At 42.5% G+C, this 20,747-nt stretch overlaps 1 protein-coding gene across 2 annotated transcripts in view; it reads right to left on the reverse strand.

Annotated features, from left to right (window-relative positions):
• The window catches only part of SIDT1 (SID1 transmembrane family member 1), a 95,214-nt gene that overhangs the window by 12,709 nt on the left and 61,758 nt on the right, over positions 1–20,747 (reverse strand). For both annotated transcript variants that reach the window (XM_072812522.1, XM_072812521.1), the window contains exons 11-19: positions 13,086–13,157; positions 11,605–11,750; positions 10,665–10,738; positions 9,606–9,672; positions 7,862–7,935; positions 6,506–6,629; positions 6,179–6,296; positions 3,422–3,558; positions 2,672–2,780 (exon numbers count right to left, since the gene is read on the reverse strand). In XM_072812522.1, coding sequence (XP_072668623.1) covers positions 2,672–2,780; positions 3,422–3,558; positions 6,179–6,296; positions 6,506–6,629; positions 7,862–7,935; positions 9,606–9,672; positions 10,665–10,738; positions 11,605–11,750; positions 13,086–13,157 — 921 coding nt within the window. The remainder of the gene's footprint in view (positions 1–2,671; positions 2,781–3,421; positions 3,559–6,178; positions 6,297–6,505; positions 6,630–7,861; positions 7,936–9,605; positions 9,673–10,664; positions 10,739–11,604; positions 11,751–13,085; positions 13,158–20,747) is intronic.

Here is a 20,747-nt window from a genome sequence, read left to right on the forward strand (position 1 = left end):
ATTTATTTTCAGGTGTGGCCTGAGGGTCACTGACAGGGGTGTCTGTCGTCCTAGGAAGCAGAGGCAGCTTATAACATGGGCAGAGAGCCCATGGTGTTGGCTCTGTGTGTTGGCTGAGCCACTGTCCACTAACCCAACTTCCTGCCTTTGGACTAAATTTAGATGTGATCATTGTCACCATAGAACAGCACATTTTCCTTTTGATGCTGGCAAATCTGTGACCACTTGGGGAAGACCCTGGGTAAAGAAATCGAAAATACTCGGTTATGCTATGCGCTGGCTGTCCTCCATTTCTCCTTGCCACATCTCTGTCCTGTACCATGACCCCGGGGAGGCCGAGTGAGTGAATCTGCTCACTCTCCAGGGATTTGGACAATGGGAAACCACAGCAGGGGACTGGAAGGGCACAGAAAGGAGAGTGAGCTCGGAGTATTTATCCACCTGGTGACCTCCCTGGGAGGTTGCCTCAGACTCCCCGTGTCTGTCAACTAAAGGTCACTGCTCCTTTCAGAGTGACTGCCTCTCCTTCCACGTTTTGGTCACCACTCCCTCTCTGTCCTTTGGGCTAATGGATAGAAAGCTTCTCTGCTCCTGACCCCAGGTTGCCAGCTACCCCTTTCATGCTCCTCTACCCTGACCTTGCCCTATGAATGGTCCCTCTGTGATTAAATCCTCCATCTTTGTGTGTGACATCTTTTTCCTGTTGAAACCACCCCTCCAGACTATTACATGGTCCTAATAGAATACATCACATTTCTCCTTTTTAAGAAAGTAAACTAATACAGTATGGCAAAATTGTATGGGGCAAAAGTTGTATAAATATACTAAGAGCTCCTTTATGTATCATTAACGGTCACCGCTGTTACACATATCTGTATTCAAGTTTATTTTTCTAACTCTGGGAGAACCTGACAACAGCCAGAACAACTGTTTTTCAAATTATTTTCCTTTTCAAGGCTGACATTTTTTGTGTTTAAAGATTTTATTTATTTATTCATGAGAGACAGAAAGAGGGGCAGAGACATAGGCAGAGGGAGAAGCAGGCTCTCCATTGGGAGCTCGATGCGGGACTTGATCCCAGGACCCCAGGATCACGACCTGAGCTGAAGGCAGATGCTCAACCACTGAGCACCCAGGTGCCCCTTCAAGTTGACGTTGGATGATGATTTCACTCACTTTTGAGTCTGGGGGTTGGGGCATGACCAGAGCACCACACCAAATGCTCTACACAACCAGTTAATAATGCTTCCACTGGGCAACTTGAAGATGCATGGGCTGTGTTAATGCCAAGGGCAAATCTACTGACTGTGCCCAAGGGGAAAGCTAAACTGCCCAAATAAGAAATTGTTTTATTCAGTTTTCTGATCTTAAAGCTACTTGTTTATGTAAAATCATACTTAGACCTGGCCATATTTTAAAGGCCTTTACTCCCCAGTGAGTAAGGCGTCTGCCGGGTGAGGGAACTACTTCTTCTCCTTCTGGGCCACATTCTGAATTCCCAGACCCCAGAGTCCCCTGCCCAGATGGACTGGAGTCTGCTCACAGAGCCTGCATAGCCCCTTCCTCAGTCTACCTTCCTGAGGGCAGATGGCACTGCTAGAGTGGACATCTCTATGGGCAAGGAATGGCCAACTGAATGTTGGGCAAGAATGTTCATGTACACACCTGGGAGACCCCTTAAGATGCAGGACAGAGCCAGAGTGGAAAGAAAAGAGGGTCAGGGGCTGAGGACCAGCTCTCCTATACATCTATGTTCTGGAGTGTTCTTCTGAGGAACTGGCAATTTTAAATTTGAACCTGAACCTTCCAGGTTGTAATGAAGCATATTTTATTTATCAGTTTGTGGTCGTCCTTGCTTCCTCCTTTCTTCCCTCCCTCCCTCCCTTCCTTCTATGTATTTAAGAGTTTCTTTTAGTCTGCTTTACAACTTTAAAATTTTTATCCACACAATATGTGGGTTTTTATTTACAATCTTGCTTTGGACTCTGCAAATATTAGGGATGGGCCTATGTTTGTATATAATTCTTTTTCTTGAAATACACAAAAGAATATTTAAGTCTGACTGCCTGGCTCTTAACAGGACTGGGGAAATTTAAATGCTCTAAAACGACTCAAGTCTGTTCGCACATATAACAACTGGCAGCAGCAGATCAGAAGCTGAATTCCATGGAGCACTCAGTGCTCCGATGTGATATGTTCACATTGCTGGGGGTTGGAAGGAGTTCAGCAGGTGTCCTGCCTGTTAAGATGGATAAGTCTCAAAACATTCCAGTCTCAGATTTTGGGAACAATATACAGTTCATTCTGGACAACCACTTAGCCTGCTCAGAGAAATGCTCCCTTCAGTTGCTACAAACTGAAAACTATTTCTGTAGGTGGAACGAGTGGCGTGATGACTGACACCATTCCTCAAACACACTTTCAAAGTTCTGCTAGGTGTAAGGCACCGGGATTTGGAGCTGGAGGTCTGCCTCAGTCTGAGGTATGGCAAACTTAGCTTCCTGGTTGAAAAGAGAATTAGTGGCAATAAATAGCTCATTGTATCCTCTACAGGAGACTCAGAGCACGTGTTCATGTTGACCAGCAACACTTCCGTTTAGGGTAAGCAAAGACAATGCTTCCTCGGGGTAAGTTCATCAGTGTGTTTAGTATAAAGTAACAGGTGACTCACCTATCTTGAAACGACCCATGTAGTAGATCTGGGTGCTGAGGGCCAGAGACGCCAGGATATGAATTGCAGAGAAGATGACCCAGAACCACAGGTCATTTTTTCCAAACACCTAGGAGTAAAGATGGAAGATACCTTCATCTGGGGTTTTCCCCACCTAACTGACGAAAATCATCCCGTCTCTCATGTACGCATAGAGTCAAAAACCAAGCTGTGCATGCATTGGGGTTCCCCCCAACTTTTGTGAGCCCACTGCACAAAAACGAATGGCTACCTGGCCAAATGAAGATGGGAGAGGGAAGGAACGGGGAAGGCACCGGACAACAACAGGTAAGGGGCAACAGGTCTGGGGCTGGGGGCTAACGCTCTTCAAATAACTGCACACAACCGACGTGTGTCCCTGCAGATTTAGCAAGTGGTGTCTATTAAATGTCTCCTCTCTCTCTCTTCTCTCTCTTTTGCATTAGCTTGTACATCTTTATGCCAATCCATGGCAGTCAGGTCCTAGCTTGACAGTGAAACTCTCCAGGGGTAGTTTTACAGGTGCCTATTACATGATTAGAGATGACTAGCTAATTAAGCCAATAAAATACCATGAATCGACCCACGATGGCCCTGGTATCAGGAGCCAAGGATTGTGATTAATTCAAAACTGTTCCCATGAGGTCCAACAAACAAACAAATAAATAACAAAAAACCTCCCCAGGGGGCACGTTTGGAGAGCCGGGCTGGGGGCCGTGGGGAGGGACGCACCACTCCGAGGACGGTGAGTGTGATGACCACTGCGAAGGAGGCGTAGGCCGAGTAGGCGCTGGCATTGATGTCAGGGTGGCGGGTTTGGTAGAGCTTCAGCATGCACAGGCCCGCGATCATGTACATGAAGGAGGTGTCTGAGGGCACACAGGAGGAGCCGAAACAATCAGGATCCAGTAGGCCACAGACAGTTTCTCTTTGGCCTGGGAAGCCCCTGCCTTCAGGCCCTGGAGTAGTTGCTGCCCTCAGACAGTGTGGAGACCTCCACCATGGCAGGCTCCGCAGGCACATCCCACACCCCACATGTACACACTTCTAAACCCCTCCAAGGCTGCTCCTAGCTCGCAGAAGAAAAGCATCTGATTGATGACTTGATAAATAACTATCCTCACTCACAGGGGAATTTGGGTTTAAATGCTGGTGTTGAGCAGCTATAACAGGAGCCCATACTGGGTGACAGGGCACTGTGACAATCAAAAGAATCCTAGGTGAGCGTGGAAGGGTCTTATCAGCGTCCTGAAATATAACCACGCTGATTGCTGCTCGTCTATAGCTTTATAGCCTAGGGATGGAAAACAGCTGGAAACTAAATGTGGCTTAGCTGCATGAGAGGTATGGAAATGTTAATTAAAACAACCAGGCAGAGTGAAATAAGTCAATCGGAGAAGGACAAACATTATATGGTCTCATTCATTTGGGGAATATAAAAAATAGTGACAGGGAATAAAGGGGAAAGGAGAAAAAATGAGTGGGAAATATCAGAAAGGGAGACTCCAAACTCTGGGAAATGAACTAGGGGTGGGGGAAGGGAGGTGGGTGGGGGGTGGGGGTGACTGGGTGATGGGCACTGAGGGGGGCACTTGATGGGATGAGCACTGGGTGTTTTCTATATGTTGGCAAATTGAACACCAATAAAAAATAAATTTACCAAAAGATAAAATAAAAAATAAAACAACCAGGCAATGTCCCGTATTACTCAAGACTGTAGCAAAACATTTGAATGTCTGACAATAACACTTTAGTGATGATGTAGGGAAATGGGAGCTCTCAGACAACTAGCAGGAGTGGGAATTAATAATCTGTAGAAATCTGGACGTTTTTGGTCAAATGGAAGATGCGTAAGCAAGGCAACTCCAAAATTCTACTTCTAGGTGTCCCAGGGAACCCCTCTCACGTGGGTGCAAAGAGAAGTATGTAAGGGTGTTCACTGCAGCAGTGTCTGCCACAGCACATCCTGGAAACATCTGAATAGTGTTTGATAGAGGGACTGATAAATGTAGTCTCATATTTTTATTATAGAAGATGACAATGCTTAAAAATGAGTGAACTGTATGTCCTTGATTCAATATTGATAAATCTTGAGAACATGTTGGATGAAAAAAAAGTTACAGAACATAGTGTGATAAAGTAAATATCAACTCACTACAAATGTAGTAAAATTATAAAAACAAACAAATATCAAATTTGTTATAGCTGTTGCCTCTGGGGAAGGAGGCAGGGGAATAAGTTTGGAAAGCAGTTCAAAGAACCTCACCTTTATCACAGCATTTTATTTCTTAAAAGGTAGATTTAAGGCAAATATTTTTAAAATGTTGGCATTTGTTCAGCAGGGTGACTCATACTGTTCTCTGTAATTTTTTCTATTAAAAATGTTTCTAACTTAACAAAAATTAAACCTGACGGAGAATTTCTGTGATGTTCTGGGTTCACGGACAGAGGTTGGAGCACAAATATAAAAATGACCGTTTCTAAAATTTGTATCCTCGCATGTGGAGGTCACTGTTAATTGCCTACTACCATCATCAGCTCTTCCCTTCCTCCTTCCTGACCGCGGATCAGTACTAACTCAAATATCTTGGCCCCATTTTCAATTCAGAAATGCATGCCTTTCCAGTCTATTTGTTTAAGCAAAGCTAATTCCAACCCCTGGTTCCATGAATGGGTCTCGTTGGTCTAAAGGTAATCTCCCTCTTTTGCTGCCATGATTGCCAACCCATGCTTGAGCCAACCAGCATCTAGGGAATAATTCTGGAATGGGCTCAGGACTATTGTAATTACTGAGATGTGGAATTATATTATTGCGGGGGGGGGGTTGACAAAGAACTTCCTTTGCTCTTAAATGAAGGCTCCTGGAAACCAGCTTGCTGCAGCCACCAAACATCATGAAGTAGAGACAGGAAGCCAGGACCTGCTGTAGCTACTTTTGTCATCATGAGTTTCCTAAAAGCCTGAGGATAAACATCAGCCTACAGGCTGAGGACAACCCTAGGGATCACAGAGAACTGGACCCAGAGCCACCTGATAAGTCACCTGCAAGCTTTTTATATCTTTGGATTTTCAGAAGGCAAGCCGATAACTGTCCTTATTATTTGGCCCAGTTGGACCAGGCTTTCTATTATTTTCAACCCAAAGCAGTCTAGTTGCTAAGTTAGGCCAAATTATACTAAGGGAACTTACCAGATGTCTGTTGGTGGACATTATCTGCCTTGCTGCCTAACGCTTAGCCCAATGCCCACCTGCAGATCTAACCATGGGATCATCATTCAATGTTGAGGCTTTTCTAGTCTGAAAGGTGGTCAGAGAGAAAAGATGGTACAACATGTGGAAACTAGGCCCTGTGAGGAGGTGCCCTCAAATCACTTTAGCTCACATAACATTTAGCTCACATATCATTTAACTCTTGCATGCATTTGGGGAGGGTCCCAGGACAAGACTCCTATAACTCAAATCTGTGTGATTGATGAAAATTCTAATTACCGAATTGGAAGTTGGAGTAATTAGGGCAGACATGGTAACACGCACTGAGCACTCCTTCCATCATCAATGCGATGCCCATTGCATAGAAAACACCAAAGTGTTTAGGAATCCCATACTCCTGAAAGGGGAGAAAGTGTGGTCAGTGGAGAGACACCAATTGGTGATAGAGGCATAGGATCTGGAAACCCAAGCTTCTGGCCTCCTGTTGTTCATTACACACAATCCAACACCACACCATCAAGCCAGATGTCCCTCCCCTTGGCAGATACTGTTTGGAACCATGACCCTTCCCAGCATCCATGTCTGATTTACCCGCCCTCTCCTCACCATGGCAAAGATGTCCTTGGCTTCCAGGGCTCTGCGATGGAGAATGTCCCGGCGCAAGACTATTAGCAGGAAAAGGAAGCCCAGGAGCACGTGGCCCAGGTTACTGAGAATGTTGTTGAAGGCACTGTTGGATGAGAGGGAAATCATGAGAGTGGCCAGGCGATCCCAGAGATCAGAGAAGGAATGAATGAATGTATGAATGAGTACTCTAATCATTCCATGTTTTCTGCCCAGCCCAGCCTTTTCATCAGACTTAAGGACTGGTAAGTAGATCATCTTTAACCTTACTCCTTTATTTTAGGATGCCTAGCCTGTGATAATGTGTCTGTTTCTTCTCTGAGATGCCTGACTGGCTTCCCTAACACTTACTCAATCCTCTCTTATCCTGATGGCACTGGCATGAAATGAATCCTGGGAAACAGTTGCTCCAAAGATGGGCAGTTTGGCCAAGAGTTTCAGCTACACTGTCACAGGGAATTCTCATAGACGGACCCTCATAGACAGACCCATGCTATGTGTGTTGATATTCAGCTTTGTAACTGTGAAGTGTCAGGTGGTCATAGCCAGCTGCTTTATTTCAAGAAACTGAGGCTGGTTTAATTCTGGAACAAGAAGCCTGGCTTCCAACTGCCAGGTGAATGCTCTTTCCATTTTTCCATGTTCTGGTGGGTAGAGCATAGCCTTGGAGGCAGCAGGCCAGGTTTAGTCCTGACATCACTAACAGTTGAGGGACTTTCCAAAAGTCCTTCCTTTCGATGCCTTAGCGTCTTAATCTGAAAATGGGAGTAAGGATAATGCTATTTATTTAATGAGGTTGCTTAGTGGCTTAACATATGAGCATCTCATGCCCATGGAAGAGTGTCATCACAACTAGGATCTGATATTTTATTTTATTTTATTTTATTTTATTTTATTTTATTTTATTTTATTTTTAAGATTTTATTTATTTATTCACAAGAGACACACACAGAGAGAGAGGCAGAGACACAGGCAGAGGGAGAAGCAGGCTCCATGCACTGGACCCGACATAGGACCCGATCCCAGGATTCCAGGATCACATCCTGGGCCAAAGTTAGGCTCCAAACCGCTGAGCCACCCAGGGATCCCCTAGGACCTGATATTTTAAAAAACAACCCTTCCCTCTTCTCAGCTGGTTACTCTTAGGAATGTTTCGTGAGGCCCCTATACAGGAATGAGAGGCACATATCTGGTCTCAAAACTTCTTGATTTCATCCCTCTTTACCCTTGACTGGGGTAGTTTTCCATGGCTGTCTTTAGTATTTTTAAAAACGGACATCACATCTCACAGAAAGGAATCTCTAAATGCCTCCTGGGCAGCCAGAGGACCGGGCTCACCTCAGGACACCCAAGGGGTGAGCACAGAGGAAGTTGTAGTAGCAGATATCCTGATTGCCAGTGACATTCGCCACCTGCAAAATCAAGAGTGAGAAGAGGAGATGCAGAGTTTCTCCATCTGTTGAGCTCAGCCTGAAATCACAAAAGACAGGCACTGCACACATTGATTTCCCACATAACCAGTGTTCCTTCTCAGCAGGGATGGGTCATTGTCTGCCACCTTCATATAGCACAGGCTTATTAGAACTGTCATGATATGTTCTATTTTCTAGATGCATTTGGGAGGGTATGGAGCTGTCCCATTCTGTGTGTGGAAGTGATAACCACAGGACAAGGAGACCTGAAGAAGTAAGTGTTCAGTTTATTGCCATCTCTATCATTAAGAACCTTCCTAGACCATAGCACAGCTCTATCTTCCGACAGGGCCCTGAGGTACTCAGAGAATATTGGGATTATAAGCAGTGTGCCCAAACCTTATAAAAGTCCTTGTTCTCATTGCATAGTAAGTATGGAATTGGCTAAATATTGGCTAAATGGTGCCATAAGATCATTGGCCTTCAAACTTGGCTGTACATTAGAATTGCTGGGGGTTTAATTAATATTGATGCCTGGTTCTACTTTCAGAAACATGGATCTAATTTGGTATAGGATACAGCCTGGACACTGGGATTTAAAAGCTCCCCAGGTGATTTGGATGCACAGTAGTTTGAGAGTCACTGCATTAGAAACACCGTCACCCTTATGCTTTTAAAGTAGGCTTTCTGTATGTAATAAATGCTAGAGAAGGTCATTATGTGATCTGGACCCTAGGGTTCTATGAAGGAGCAATGAGGATTTTCAGGCTGCTTTAATTATCTCAGTTCATTTGTTTTTACTTTATTTTTGTTCTTTTTTAAAAGATTTTATTTATTTATTCATGAGAGACACAGAGAGGCAGAGACACAGGCAGAGAGAGAAGCAGGCTCCCCGTGGGGAGCCCGATGCCGGACTCAATCCCTAGACCCGGGATCACGACCTGAACCGAAAGTAGATGCTCAACCGCTGAGCCACCCAGGTGGCCCTATTTTCGTTCTTATTTTATATTTTCTTAATTAATAATATCTTATTAGTTTTGTAAAGCTGTTTTTAGTTTTGCAAAAAAATATTTACCCTCAATAGAGGTACAGCTAAATTAGACACTAGGTTTCTTTGTTTTGGTCTGGAACTTTATTTATTCTATTCATTACCCCTTGATATCAGAAGTTCAGCCTGGCAAATAACAGATATATTGATAGATATTATGACTGAATAAGCCTAAGGTAATAACTTCAAATTGAGTTAGAATGATACAAGAGGTCCCAGGCCCTTCTGTGATAAAACAATTGGGAGCTAGGTTTAAAGGTCCGTCAAAGGGACACCTGGGTGGCTCAGTGGTTGAGCGTCTGCCTTTGTCTTGGGATGTGATCCTAGGGTGCTAGGATTGAGTCTCGCAACAGGATTCCTAAGGGGAGCCTGCTTCTCCCTCTGCTTATGTCTCTGCCTCTCCCTTTCTGTGTCTCTCATGAATAAATAAATAAATTTTTTTTTTTTTTAAAAAAAGGTCCATCAAAAACGAAGCAAAGGAGAAGTCCAACAGGAACTAAAATGGGAAATTAATTACTGGACTGAGCTCAAGTTATATATATAAATATATATATATATATATTTATATATATAACCCCTGCAGTACGAAAGCTGGGGTTCTAGGATTCTGGGCAGCACTTACTGTCTGGTAGGTGATGACCAGCTGGATCACAGGCAGTGCATAAAACACAGCGATGGTGATGATGTTCCTAAGCAGGCAGAAAGAACCGGAAATAGTGATTTCCAAATTAACAATGGAATCTTGGCTCAACTTTTAAAATAGAATCCTTCTACCCCATAACTCTTTAGTTAATTTGTAAAAGTAATTAGAGACTGATTACACAGTTCCTGTCTCTCCAGCATCCTACTACTGCAATCATTAGTAAACCTAAAAATAACACTTGCTTCTGCTTTACTCAAATTATGGATGAGGTCCATTGCTTTAGGATATTGTCTGATTAAAAGTGATCAGAGTGTAAGTAATGGGAGATGGATCACATGAAGGAGTGTGGCTCTCTCAGAGACCTCTTAGTTCCAAAACTATGGTCCCACTCTGAAATTCCCTGGGGCCCCCCCAGGCTCTTGCTTGCCTCAAATATTTGTATCCAAGTAAAAGGGAATCCTTCCAGAGGAAAGGAAGGGCGTGAGCTTGAGGGGAGGGGGGCCTCCTGCCAGGCAGATCAGCACCTCGACTTGGAGAGAGGCTACCTCTGGGTGCTTGACCACCACAAGTCTATTTATCCCTGGCTGGGGTATCCTCTCTCAGGGTGGTTTCCAGCTCCTCTGAGATGCTGTAGACCCTTAGTCCCTGAAATTACCGGCTCTTCTAAGAGCAAGGCCGGGTGAGAAGATGGAATATTAACATATTAAGAACATAAAGGCTCAAGAAAAAAAAAAAAGAACATAAAGGCTCCAGTTTAGTGTGTCTCATGGAAGGTAGTGACACGTTATTGTTATGTTGTCTTTCTGGAAATGGATTTGGTGTGCTCCCTAAGCATATGGGATTTTACTACCATTCTCATTTTTACTTCATTTGTATTTAATTTAGGGATGGCTGCCTTTTGTAGTTCATTTTTGTTTTTCTTATAGAACGTGACATGAATTATTAAATGGAAACTGGTGCCATAAGTGATTGTGGCTTTTACTAAGAAAACTTTCATTTTACTTAAAGGAACCGTGGTCCTAGTAGTCATCTACTCACCAAAAATAAATCTTATATTTTTTGCTGACAATTCTCCGGTCCTTCCTGGACAGATCTGACAGGTAAAGGAACATCTAGGATACCAAATAAAAGGAGAATGCAAGACTGTACTTGGCTTTTTTTTTTTTCCCCAGAAAATACAAAGGAAAGCTTTACAAAATTTCAATCCAATTCCTCACTTAGGGATTAAAATTATTTAATAAAACTTTTCTTTCCATTTTTTTCCCCCAAGACACCTTAATAAAAATCCAAGTATTTTCTCTGAAATTGTAAGAATTGGCTGATGCGGAAAACCTATGGGGGGTGGGCAGGGTCTCAACTGCTTCTTTTATCTCAGGAATTGGTTTTCAGTTTTCAGAGATGTCTACTCTGTGGTCCTCGAATGATAGGATTGAAACTGGTTACTGGATACAACACAATAAATATATGCTGGAAAGAAACGAGCTTTACTCCTGAGGCCCGGTGTGTGCACAACCAAGGACTTTTCCCGGGTATACCCCTAAGCGAATCTTTTCTTCCATCTGCTGGATCCCTTCCTCCTATATGGTCCTCAGTCAGCCACTTCAGACCCTGGGTGTTGCTGCTGTTGTTTTTTAAAGTTTTATTTACTTAGGTAATGTCTACCCCCAACGTGGGGCTTGAACTTACAAAGAGATCAAGAGTCCTATGCTCTTCCGACTGAGCCAGCCAGGTGCCCCCGGGCCCTGAAAACCCCCGAGTAAATGCTCTACTCTCCTTGATGATCTCACTTTCTCTCTCCAGAGAGAACTGCTAATTAGCAGGGTATTGCTTTTAGCCTGTAGTTATGTTTGATCTCAAAAGCCCTTAGGGAAGTCCAGTTTCCCTTGAAAGGAAAATAAAATAAAGGAAACTGAGGCTTGCTGGAGGTGTATTTGCTGAACTTTCAGTGCTTGTCAAGAGTATGACCAGGCTGGGGTACCTTGGTCCGGATGACGTTCTTATCACTCTCAATGTCTGGCATGGTGTCGAAGTCACTCTCCTCCACGGAGCTGTCTGTGTCTGACTGGCACGTGTGCCCACCGTCGGAGGAGGACACCTGCCTGCCAGGGCTGGAGCTTGATTCCTCTGAAACAGAGAAAACTCATCTGCCTTCCAAAGCTAGGAAAGACCCATGCAGCCCATTCCTCCTCTCTGCAAAAAGCACAGTGCTGACTCATTCTTGAAAATGTTGTGTTGGTAAAAATGAACTCCTTACCCACAACACATGTTCTTTCTCTCAATTTCTCCTCAATGGACTTCTAATTTTCCCCTTCTCCTATTCATATATTTAAATTGTCTATGTCTAGGGCCAAATACATATCAAGAACATAAAGGCATCTGCTCTGTTAAGTATTTGGATGCAAAAAAATAAGATTATGCTTATATGTCATGTTTCATATTTTAAAATATGAACATAAATATATAAACATATACATGCACAGTTATGTATAGCATCCACCGCATATACGTGTAAGCACACACATATCCAGCAGCTATACATTGCTCGTGGATCAAGTATTAATACAGTGAAATCCCCCACATGCCATATCTATGATTACATAATGAGAACAACACTCTTGGGGAGAAGAATCCTTGTGTTCTCGTGAATGTTTCCCAGAGCAGATGGGAATTTGTGCAGCTTGATAAGCACATGAGCTGAGCCTACCTTCCGCTTTATTGCTTCTGTTCAGATAGTTAAAAAAAAAAAAAAAAGCCCACAACAAACCCAGTTCTTGCAGAGCCAGAAATAAGTAGCCTGCACGAAGCCCACATGCTTCTCCAAGTTGCAGCACACCAGAGCAGGAATAAGGACTCCCAGCCCCTCTGCCCTGACATTTTAAGCGAACCATTCATAGACCCACAGGAATTCTGTCTTTCAGGCCGCACAATGAACACGGGGGGCTGCCGTGTGAATGACTAGGTTCAATTATGAAGTTGGCCAAAATGAGCAACTGTCAGGCTACAGCCATGTTCACCTGCAGCAGAGCCTTAGTCTTCTGATCGCCCTTACTCCACTGAAACCTGAGAATGAAACAGCTCGTCAATCGATGTCGGGCCCCCTGACCTCGACTCTGACACACTGTTCGTGCCCCAGACTCGGGCTGGGTTTGAAGACACCCCCATGGGGACCTTGGGAGTCAATGGCAACCATGGTAGGGCATTCTGCTCACATGTGGCTAGCACAGAAGAACAGGACTGGAGACAGAGCTGGAAGGAGCTTTCCAGATCACCCAACCAATGCATCTTATTAAAAAAAAGAACAAGGAAAAAAAAACAAAAACAAAAAGAAAAACAAGGACAATCTTACATGATGACTGCCTTGCCCACTCTCACAGCCAGTAGGGGCTGGAGGACCCTTTGTAGCCTACTCTCTGGAGAGTTAGGAAATACTTCAATGAATGGACTCATTGTAGGAAATACCTATTGCCCCGTAATTGCTTCCTTCAGGGGTGCTGGCAGCAATGGGACGTGATACCGCCGTATTACCAGAGCCTGTTAAAAAGAAACACAAAGAGGCAATGCTTTATGTCCACTTGCTGGGTAGTTTGAAGCATCAGGCCACATTTTAGGCTTTATTGTTCTTCTTACTCTACTACAAGACGCGCTAGACTTGACCTGCAAGCCAAATCCCGTCTGCCACCTGTTTTTGTACGGCCCTTGAAGTAAGAATGGTTTTCAATTTTTTAAATGGTTGGGGCAAGAAATCGAAAGAATATTTCATGATAAGGTAAAAATGATATGAAACTCAGAGTTCAGTATTCATATCTAAAGTTCTATCGAAACACAGCCACAGTCATTGGGGTACATCTGTGGCTGCCTTTGGCTATAGCGACAGAGTTGAGCAGTTGTGACCGAGACGTCTAATGTATTTGCTCTTTGGCACTTTTTTTTTTCCTTTGGCACTTTTCAGAGAAACCATCTTCTGGTTCCTGCCTGATGGGATTGCAGAATCACAAGAACAAAGGAGCACAGGTCCTGAAATCACTTTGAGGAAGGCCGCCACTGAACAGAAACATAGAGATAAACTTCTCTGATGAAAGCCCTGTAATTTGAAGGTTTTCCTTTTTTTTTTAAGATCCTATTTATGTATTCATGAGAGACACAGAGAGAGAGGCAGAGACACAGTTAGAGGGAGAAGCAGGCCCCATGCGGGGAGCCTGATGTGGGACTCGATCCTGGGACCCCAGGATCACGCCCTGAGCCAAAGGCAGACACGCTCAACTGCTGAGCCACCCAGGGGCCCCAATTTGGGGGTTTTTTAAATAGCATTTAGCAATACCCTGACTATTGGCAGGCTGAGCCCAGATAGAGAGGAAATTACTGCACTCCTTGGAGCAATAAATGATGACAACTGAGCTAAGGATATGGAAAAATATGAGATATTTTGAGATTTCTGGATCTGTTGCCAAATGTTTGTTGGCAGTGAGAGAGAAGCAGAATAAGATAATGCTCCTCAAACTTTTCCATTGAGGTACTCCTTGTAGCAGCACCGGGAGTGAACTCGTTCCTCTGAGTCTGGCGTTGGCATCTGGAACCATGCCACCGCCAGCAGCAGAGAAAAATATCTCCCAACCATCTCCTTGGTTATCAGAAGAGATGCTACCATTGGCTTTGTCCGCCTCTGAGGATGAGGCAGGGCTGAACAAGAAGAGGGGAAACCACGACTAAGTAGGGTTTCTAGGCCATCTCTCGGACTCTGACTTAATGCTACGGTATTTCCAGCAGCCACACTCGTCTGGGGAGATGCATGAGAATATTTCTTCACTGCCTCCTGAGTTTGTCAAGGATCCTGGATATTGTCAGGCTGGTGGGAAGTTCGATATGGCCTCTCTCTTCTGAGGTGAGACTGCCTGTAGCACATGCAAGCAAGACACACTGTGAGTTAACTGGTCGGTCTCGTATACTGTTGCAGGGAAATACATGTTCAGTGAAGACACATAACTGAGGATATTCTATAACATCCTCACTGTGAATACATTTCCATTTCTTCATAGAAAATACAGTTCGTTATTACACTCATGCTCCAGGACGTAACACGTAAAATGGAACCAAAGCCTCCAACAGTTCATCATTTGTCACAGCCAACCCTTCTCATCCAGTGCTTAGCCTTCCTCCCACCGGTGGGTAGTGAAAAACATTAAAAAACAATCTTATTTGTGGGCTTTATCTGTTTTTTACCCTTTGTGTGTTCACTTTCTTCATGAAGAAAAAGAATTAAATCCCGAGTTCAAAATATTTAGCCAGGTGATGAAAGACGGCCCCTGGAGACTCAATTTCCTTCTCCTTTTGGTAGCTTAGCCAAGAGTTGGCTCAGCTGGAAGGCCCCAGCAAGGCCTTTGGCTCACACAACATTCCTGGCAGGCAAGGTTGTTCCCAGGCCCTCAGAATGCAGACTCCCTGGCACTGTCCCTAGGCCTGGAGATTCTCTGATATATTTCTTATTACTTCAAGAAAGCAGACATTCCTTGGCCTTTCTTGGGCTCACCCATAAATATGGAACATGGTGTCGATACTGTCTCTGCTCTTCATCCAACTTCAAGGCAGAGAAGTAAGTTATTTTCAGACTTCAAAGTTTGAGATACTATATTTTTGTGTGTGCAATAGTAGTGTCAGATGGAGATGTTGTGTATGATTTGATTGACTCTTTGACCTAGGACAGACTTGGCCATAGTTCCAGCCCAGAGCTTTGCTGCCTTGACTACTAACTATAACAAATTCCAATTACTATTCTCACCACCACTAGTACTGCTACCATAACTCATGTTCCCATTGCCGTTACTACTGCTATGGTTGCTGATGGTATTACTACTACTACTGCTACTACTACTACTATACCTCGCTAGCGTTCACTGAAACTTCAGTGTATGTCAGACACCCTTTTAAGTTCTTTACAAGAATTTACTCTTTTAATTTTTTAACGGCCCTATGAGGTAGGTACTATTATCATCATTTTAAAATAACAAAAGGAAGGCAGTGAGAGATTGAGTAATTTGCCCAGAGTCCCCCAGATAGAGAGTGGTTCATTGTATTGGTTTCAGTTAAAACTTTTTTCTTTTCTTTCTTTTTTTTTTTTTTTCTAGAGAGAGAGACAGAGTGTGAGTGTGAGTAGGGGAGGATCAGAAGGAAGAGAGAATCTTAAGCAAGTTTCCTGCCCAGCATGGAGCACAGCATGGGGCTCAATCTCATGACCCTGAGATCATGACCCTGAGCTGAAACCAAGAGTCAGATGTTTAACTAACTGGGCCACCAAGGTGCCCTAAAACTTCTTCTTTTTTTAATATTTAATTTATTTATTTGAGAGAAAGAGAGAGAGAGAGAGAGAGAGCATGAGTAGGGTAGTGGTGGGAGGGCAGAGAGAAAGGAGAAACAGCCTCCCTGCTGAGCAGGGAACCTGATGTGGAGCTCAGTCCCAGGACCCAGACATCATGACCTGAGCCGAAGGCAGACCCTGTAACTGAGTGAGCCACCCAGGTACCCCCAGAAGTTATCTTCTTAATTGAAAAATAATACAGGGATTTTCCTTCAAAATATGAACAACTGGCAGCAAGGGTATTACTTTTATGGAATGTCCAAGAATATCTTTCAAAAGAGACAAGAAGTATAAGACTTATTTGCATCTCCACTTTAATAAACTGATACTTTAAAGAAGTATCTAAGCACAGCATTTGCTTTTTAGGTTGTCTGCTGCTGCTTGCTGAGGATTCTCTATTGGGTCATGTTAGTCAGTATCTTCCTTCCGTCTAGCTCACTGTGAGGAGTCTCACAGAAACCGTGTCGTGGTCTCATCTCAGGTGATGTGGTCTTTTCTATTTTTCTCCTTTCAAGCTTAAGCTCCCTCTTTTTAAAACTTTCTATTCAAGTATAATTAACATACAGTGTTATATTAGTTCCAGGTGTACAACGTGATTCAACAATTCTATACCTTACTCCGTGCTTATCGTAAGTGTACTCTTAATCCCCATCACCCATTTCACCTGTCTCCTCACCTACCTCCCCTCTGGCAACCAGCAGTTTATTTTCTGCATTTAAAACCTGTTTTTTAATTCATCTTTTTTTTTCTTTGTTCATTTTGTTTCTTAAATTCCACACAAGAGTGAAATCATATGATACTTGTCTTTCTCTGACTGACTTATTTCACTTAACATTATACCCTCTAGATCCATCTATGTTGGTGCAAATGGCAAGATTTCATTCTTTTTTATTTATTTATTTATTTAATTTATTTTTTTTTCATTTTTTCATGGCTGAGTAATATTCTTTCTTTTTTAAAAAAGATTTATTTATTTTAGAGGGGGAGTGAGAGAGAGAGAGAGACAGAGAGCAGGGGAGAGGGACAGAGGGAGGAAATCCTGCTGAGCATGGAGGTAGACTCAGAGCTCCATCTCACCACCCTGAGATCATGACCTGAGCTGAAACCAAGAGTTGGCCACTTAAAGGAATGAGCAACCTGGGTAATATTCTTTTTTTTTCTAGTAGGAGAATTTATTTTATTATTATTATTATTATTTTTAATAATAAATTTATTTTTTATTGGTGTTCAATTTGCTCCCTGGGTAATATTCTAGTATATATATATATATATATTACACACACACACACACATATACACACACCACACACACATATCTTTTTTATCCATCATCTACCTATACACACTTGGGCTGCTTCCATAATTTGGTTATTATAAACAATGCTGCAAGAAACATAGGGGTACATATATCTTTTTGAATTAATGTTTTAATTTTCTTTGGGGATTACATGGCAATTCTATTTTTCAATTTTTTTGATAAACCTCCATACTGTTTTCTACAACAGCTGCACCAGTGTGCATTCCCACCAACAGTGCATGAGTGTTCCTTTTTCTCCAAATCCTTACCAACACTTGTTATTTCTTGCCTTTTTGATTTTAGCCATTCTGACAGGGGTGAGGTGATGTCTCATTGTGGTTTTGATTTGCATTTTCCTGATGAAGAGTGATGTTGAGCATCTTTTCATGTGTCTATTGGCCATTTCTATGTCTTCATTGGAGAAATGTCTGTTCATGTCTTCTGCCCATTTAAAAATTGGATTATTTGGGGTTTTTTGGTGTTGAGTTATATAGATTCTTTTTTTTTTTTTTTGAGTTATATAGATTCTTTATATATTTTGGATATAATCCCGTATTGAATAAATCATTTGCAAATGTCTTCTCCCATTCAGTAAGTTGTCTTTTTGTTTTGTTGTTTTGTTGGTGGTTTCCTTCGGTGTGCAGAAACTTTTTATTTTGATGTAGTCCCAATAGTTTGTTTTTGCTTTTGTTTCTCTTCCCTGAGGAGACATATCTAATGTCACTCAGGCTGATGTCAAAGAGATTACTGCCTATGTTTTTTTCTAGAAATTTTATGGTTTTAGGTCTAACATTTAGTCTTTAATGTATTTTGAGTTTACTTTTGTATATGGTATAAGACAGTGGTCTGGTTTCATTCTTTTGCACGTAGTTGTCCAGTTTTCCCAACACCATTTGTTGAAGAGACTGTCTTTTTCCCATTGCATATTCTTGACTCCTTTGCTATAGATTAATTGACTATAAAAGCGTGGGCTTATTTCTGGGCTTTCTATCCTGTTCCATTGATCTATGTGTCTATTTTTGTGCCAGTACCATACTATTTTGATTACTACAGCTTTGTAGTGTATCTTGAAATCTAGGATTGATACCTCCAGTTTTGTCATCTTTTTCAAGACTACTTTTTATTCGGGGTCTCTTGTGGTTCCATATAAATTTTAGGATTATTTGTTCTAGTTCTGTGGAAAAAAGCTGCATCTTGATAGGGATTAAACCTGTAGTTTTAAGGTCTCTCTTTTTAACTGTTAACCTATGTCCTCTTATAAAGGTGTAATTAAAAAAAATATCAAATGTGTAAATAGTAAGGGAAGAATGACACTAAAATCAACCCAGAAGTTTTGGCATTTTGGGGTTACTGAGAAGCCCTCTGCTATGAGAAGTAGAAGTGCACATAGGAAAATGCTTGAGGCTGAGTGAAGTAAGTCAGTCAGAGAAGGACAAACATTATATGTTCTCATTCATTTGGGGAATATAAATAATAGTGAAAGGGAATATAAGGGAAGGGAGAAGAAATGTGTGGGAAATATCAGAAAGGGAGACAGAACATAAAGACTGCTAACTCTGGGAAACGAACTAGGGGTGGTAGAAGGGGAGGAGGGCAGGGGGTGGGAGTGAATGGGTGATGGGCACTGGGGGTTATTCTGTATGTTGGTAAATTGAACACCAATAAAAAATAAATTAAAAATAAAATAAAATAAAATAAAATTTATTTATTAATAAAAAATAAATAAAATGCTTGAGTTTGGTTATGTATGGTAGGAGGTTGAAATGGTTTGTGGGAAGCAATGTTTTTGTGGGTGTAAACACAAGAGGAAAATCCCCACAATAGCTAAAATTAAAGCATACGAGTGAACAAAAACAATCACTGTTATGTTAGTTGAAACCTCATTAAAAAGCAAAAGCCAGCTGTGTGAGTCTGTTCAGACTTGGATGTGTTACTGATTTCTGTACTCAGCTCTGGCTTGTTAGTGAGCAAGCTGTGGTTTTGATGTATCACTAGCTGCTGTTCTCACTCTGAGGCATCTGCAACACCAGTGGTTCCATGATGGACAAGAGCATCAAGATTGTCATGGGCAATACCATTGCCAGCATATAAAGATGTTTTACCTCTGTGGATGTCTACAGGCACAATTTAAGTATGAGACTGACCAACATTGGATAATAATATTCTACTAATGTTTCTAATGCCTAAGGCCTTCACCGAATGCAAAAAAACAAAGCATTATCTCCCAAACTTCAAATATAATTGTTGCTCCCAGAAGGGGCATTATATTTATATTTAACTCTGTGGTGTTTAGAAAGAATTAAACACAGAATATCAGTTTATAGGACAGGCCAAGCAAGATGTTCTGGCTGGGAATAAGCAAACATAACAAAGTTGTGAATGAGCTCATCTTAATGAAGAAACTTGTTCAGGCATCTTTTTTTCTGAACATGAACCCTTTGCCATCTGCTTACTTTACCAACGTTGAATAAAACACGCTTGCATGCTGGCTTTTTATGGCAAGTGCTCAGTGTGAGGAGAAAGACTTCCCTTCGTTTTGCACATGTTTGAATCTTTCAGGGACTTCATATTTATAACTGTCCTGCCTTCTTCTGTCTCTGGACTCAGGAAGTTGGAAGCTGAAGAGGGAGTCAGAAATGATGTGAACTCACTGCCAAAAATTTCGGTTTATGCCAATGGGCTACCTATCCCCAAAGTCTTAAAAGTTGAGGAGGGAGTTCCAGTCCAAGATGGCAATGTGGGAAGACACTGAGCTCACCTCCTCCACAGACACACCGAATCTACACCTATTTATAAAGCAATTCCTCCTGAAGAACTGAGGACTGACTGAGCAGCTTTTGCACAACTAAAGATAGAATAGCAAGAAACACAAAGACACAGTAATGGAGGGCACTATGGGAACTGCAATTGGAGGGATAGTACTGAGGGACCAGGAGCAGATTTGTCTGTCTTGGGGCACAGACAAAAACTATGGTTTAAAAGTGCAACCAGAATGTAAAAGATCCAGTCTTTGAACTCCACCAGTGGTGGGAGAACTACTGCAACTCTCTGCTGGGAGGGGCTGGCCAGGGCCTCAGGTCACCATCCCCCTCCACCTGGATAGTGCACAGGGGAGCAGGGGCCAGGTGTCAGAGCTGGCCTGCCTCCTCAGTGCACATTGGTTTTAGGGCTTCTCTCTTCAGAAAGCTAAATAAACTTTAAATACAAATATACATATGTATATAATGTATATGTGAAGGCTTTCTACTCTATTAAAATTCGCCACCAATATTAAGCTTATCTATCAAAGAGAATGTGAGGAAAAAAAGCAAAAAAGACAGGCATCCTGAGTCCCCAATGACAAGTTGGGTAAAATCTCCTCTGTTTTGGCATTCCTTTTAACCTATCACTACTCCCCAATTTCAGCAATGAAGAGGAAAAAACACAAGTCATGCTCACCTGGTCACTCTCATTGTCCCCACCCCACTGCCATCTT

This window comes from Canis lupus, chromosome 35, assembly GCF_048164855.1.
Source record: "Canis lupus baileyi chromosome 35, mCanLup2.hap1, whole genome shotgun sequence".
In the NCBI taxonomy this organism is placed as follows: Eukaryota; Metazoa; Chordata; class Mammalia; order Carnivora; family Canidae; genus Canis; species Canis lupus.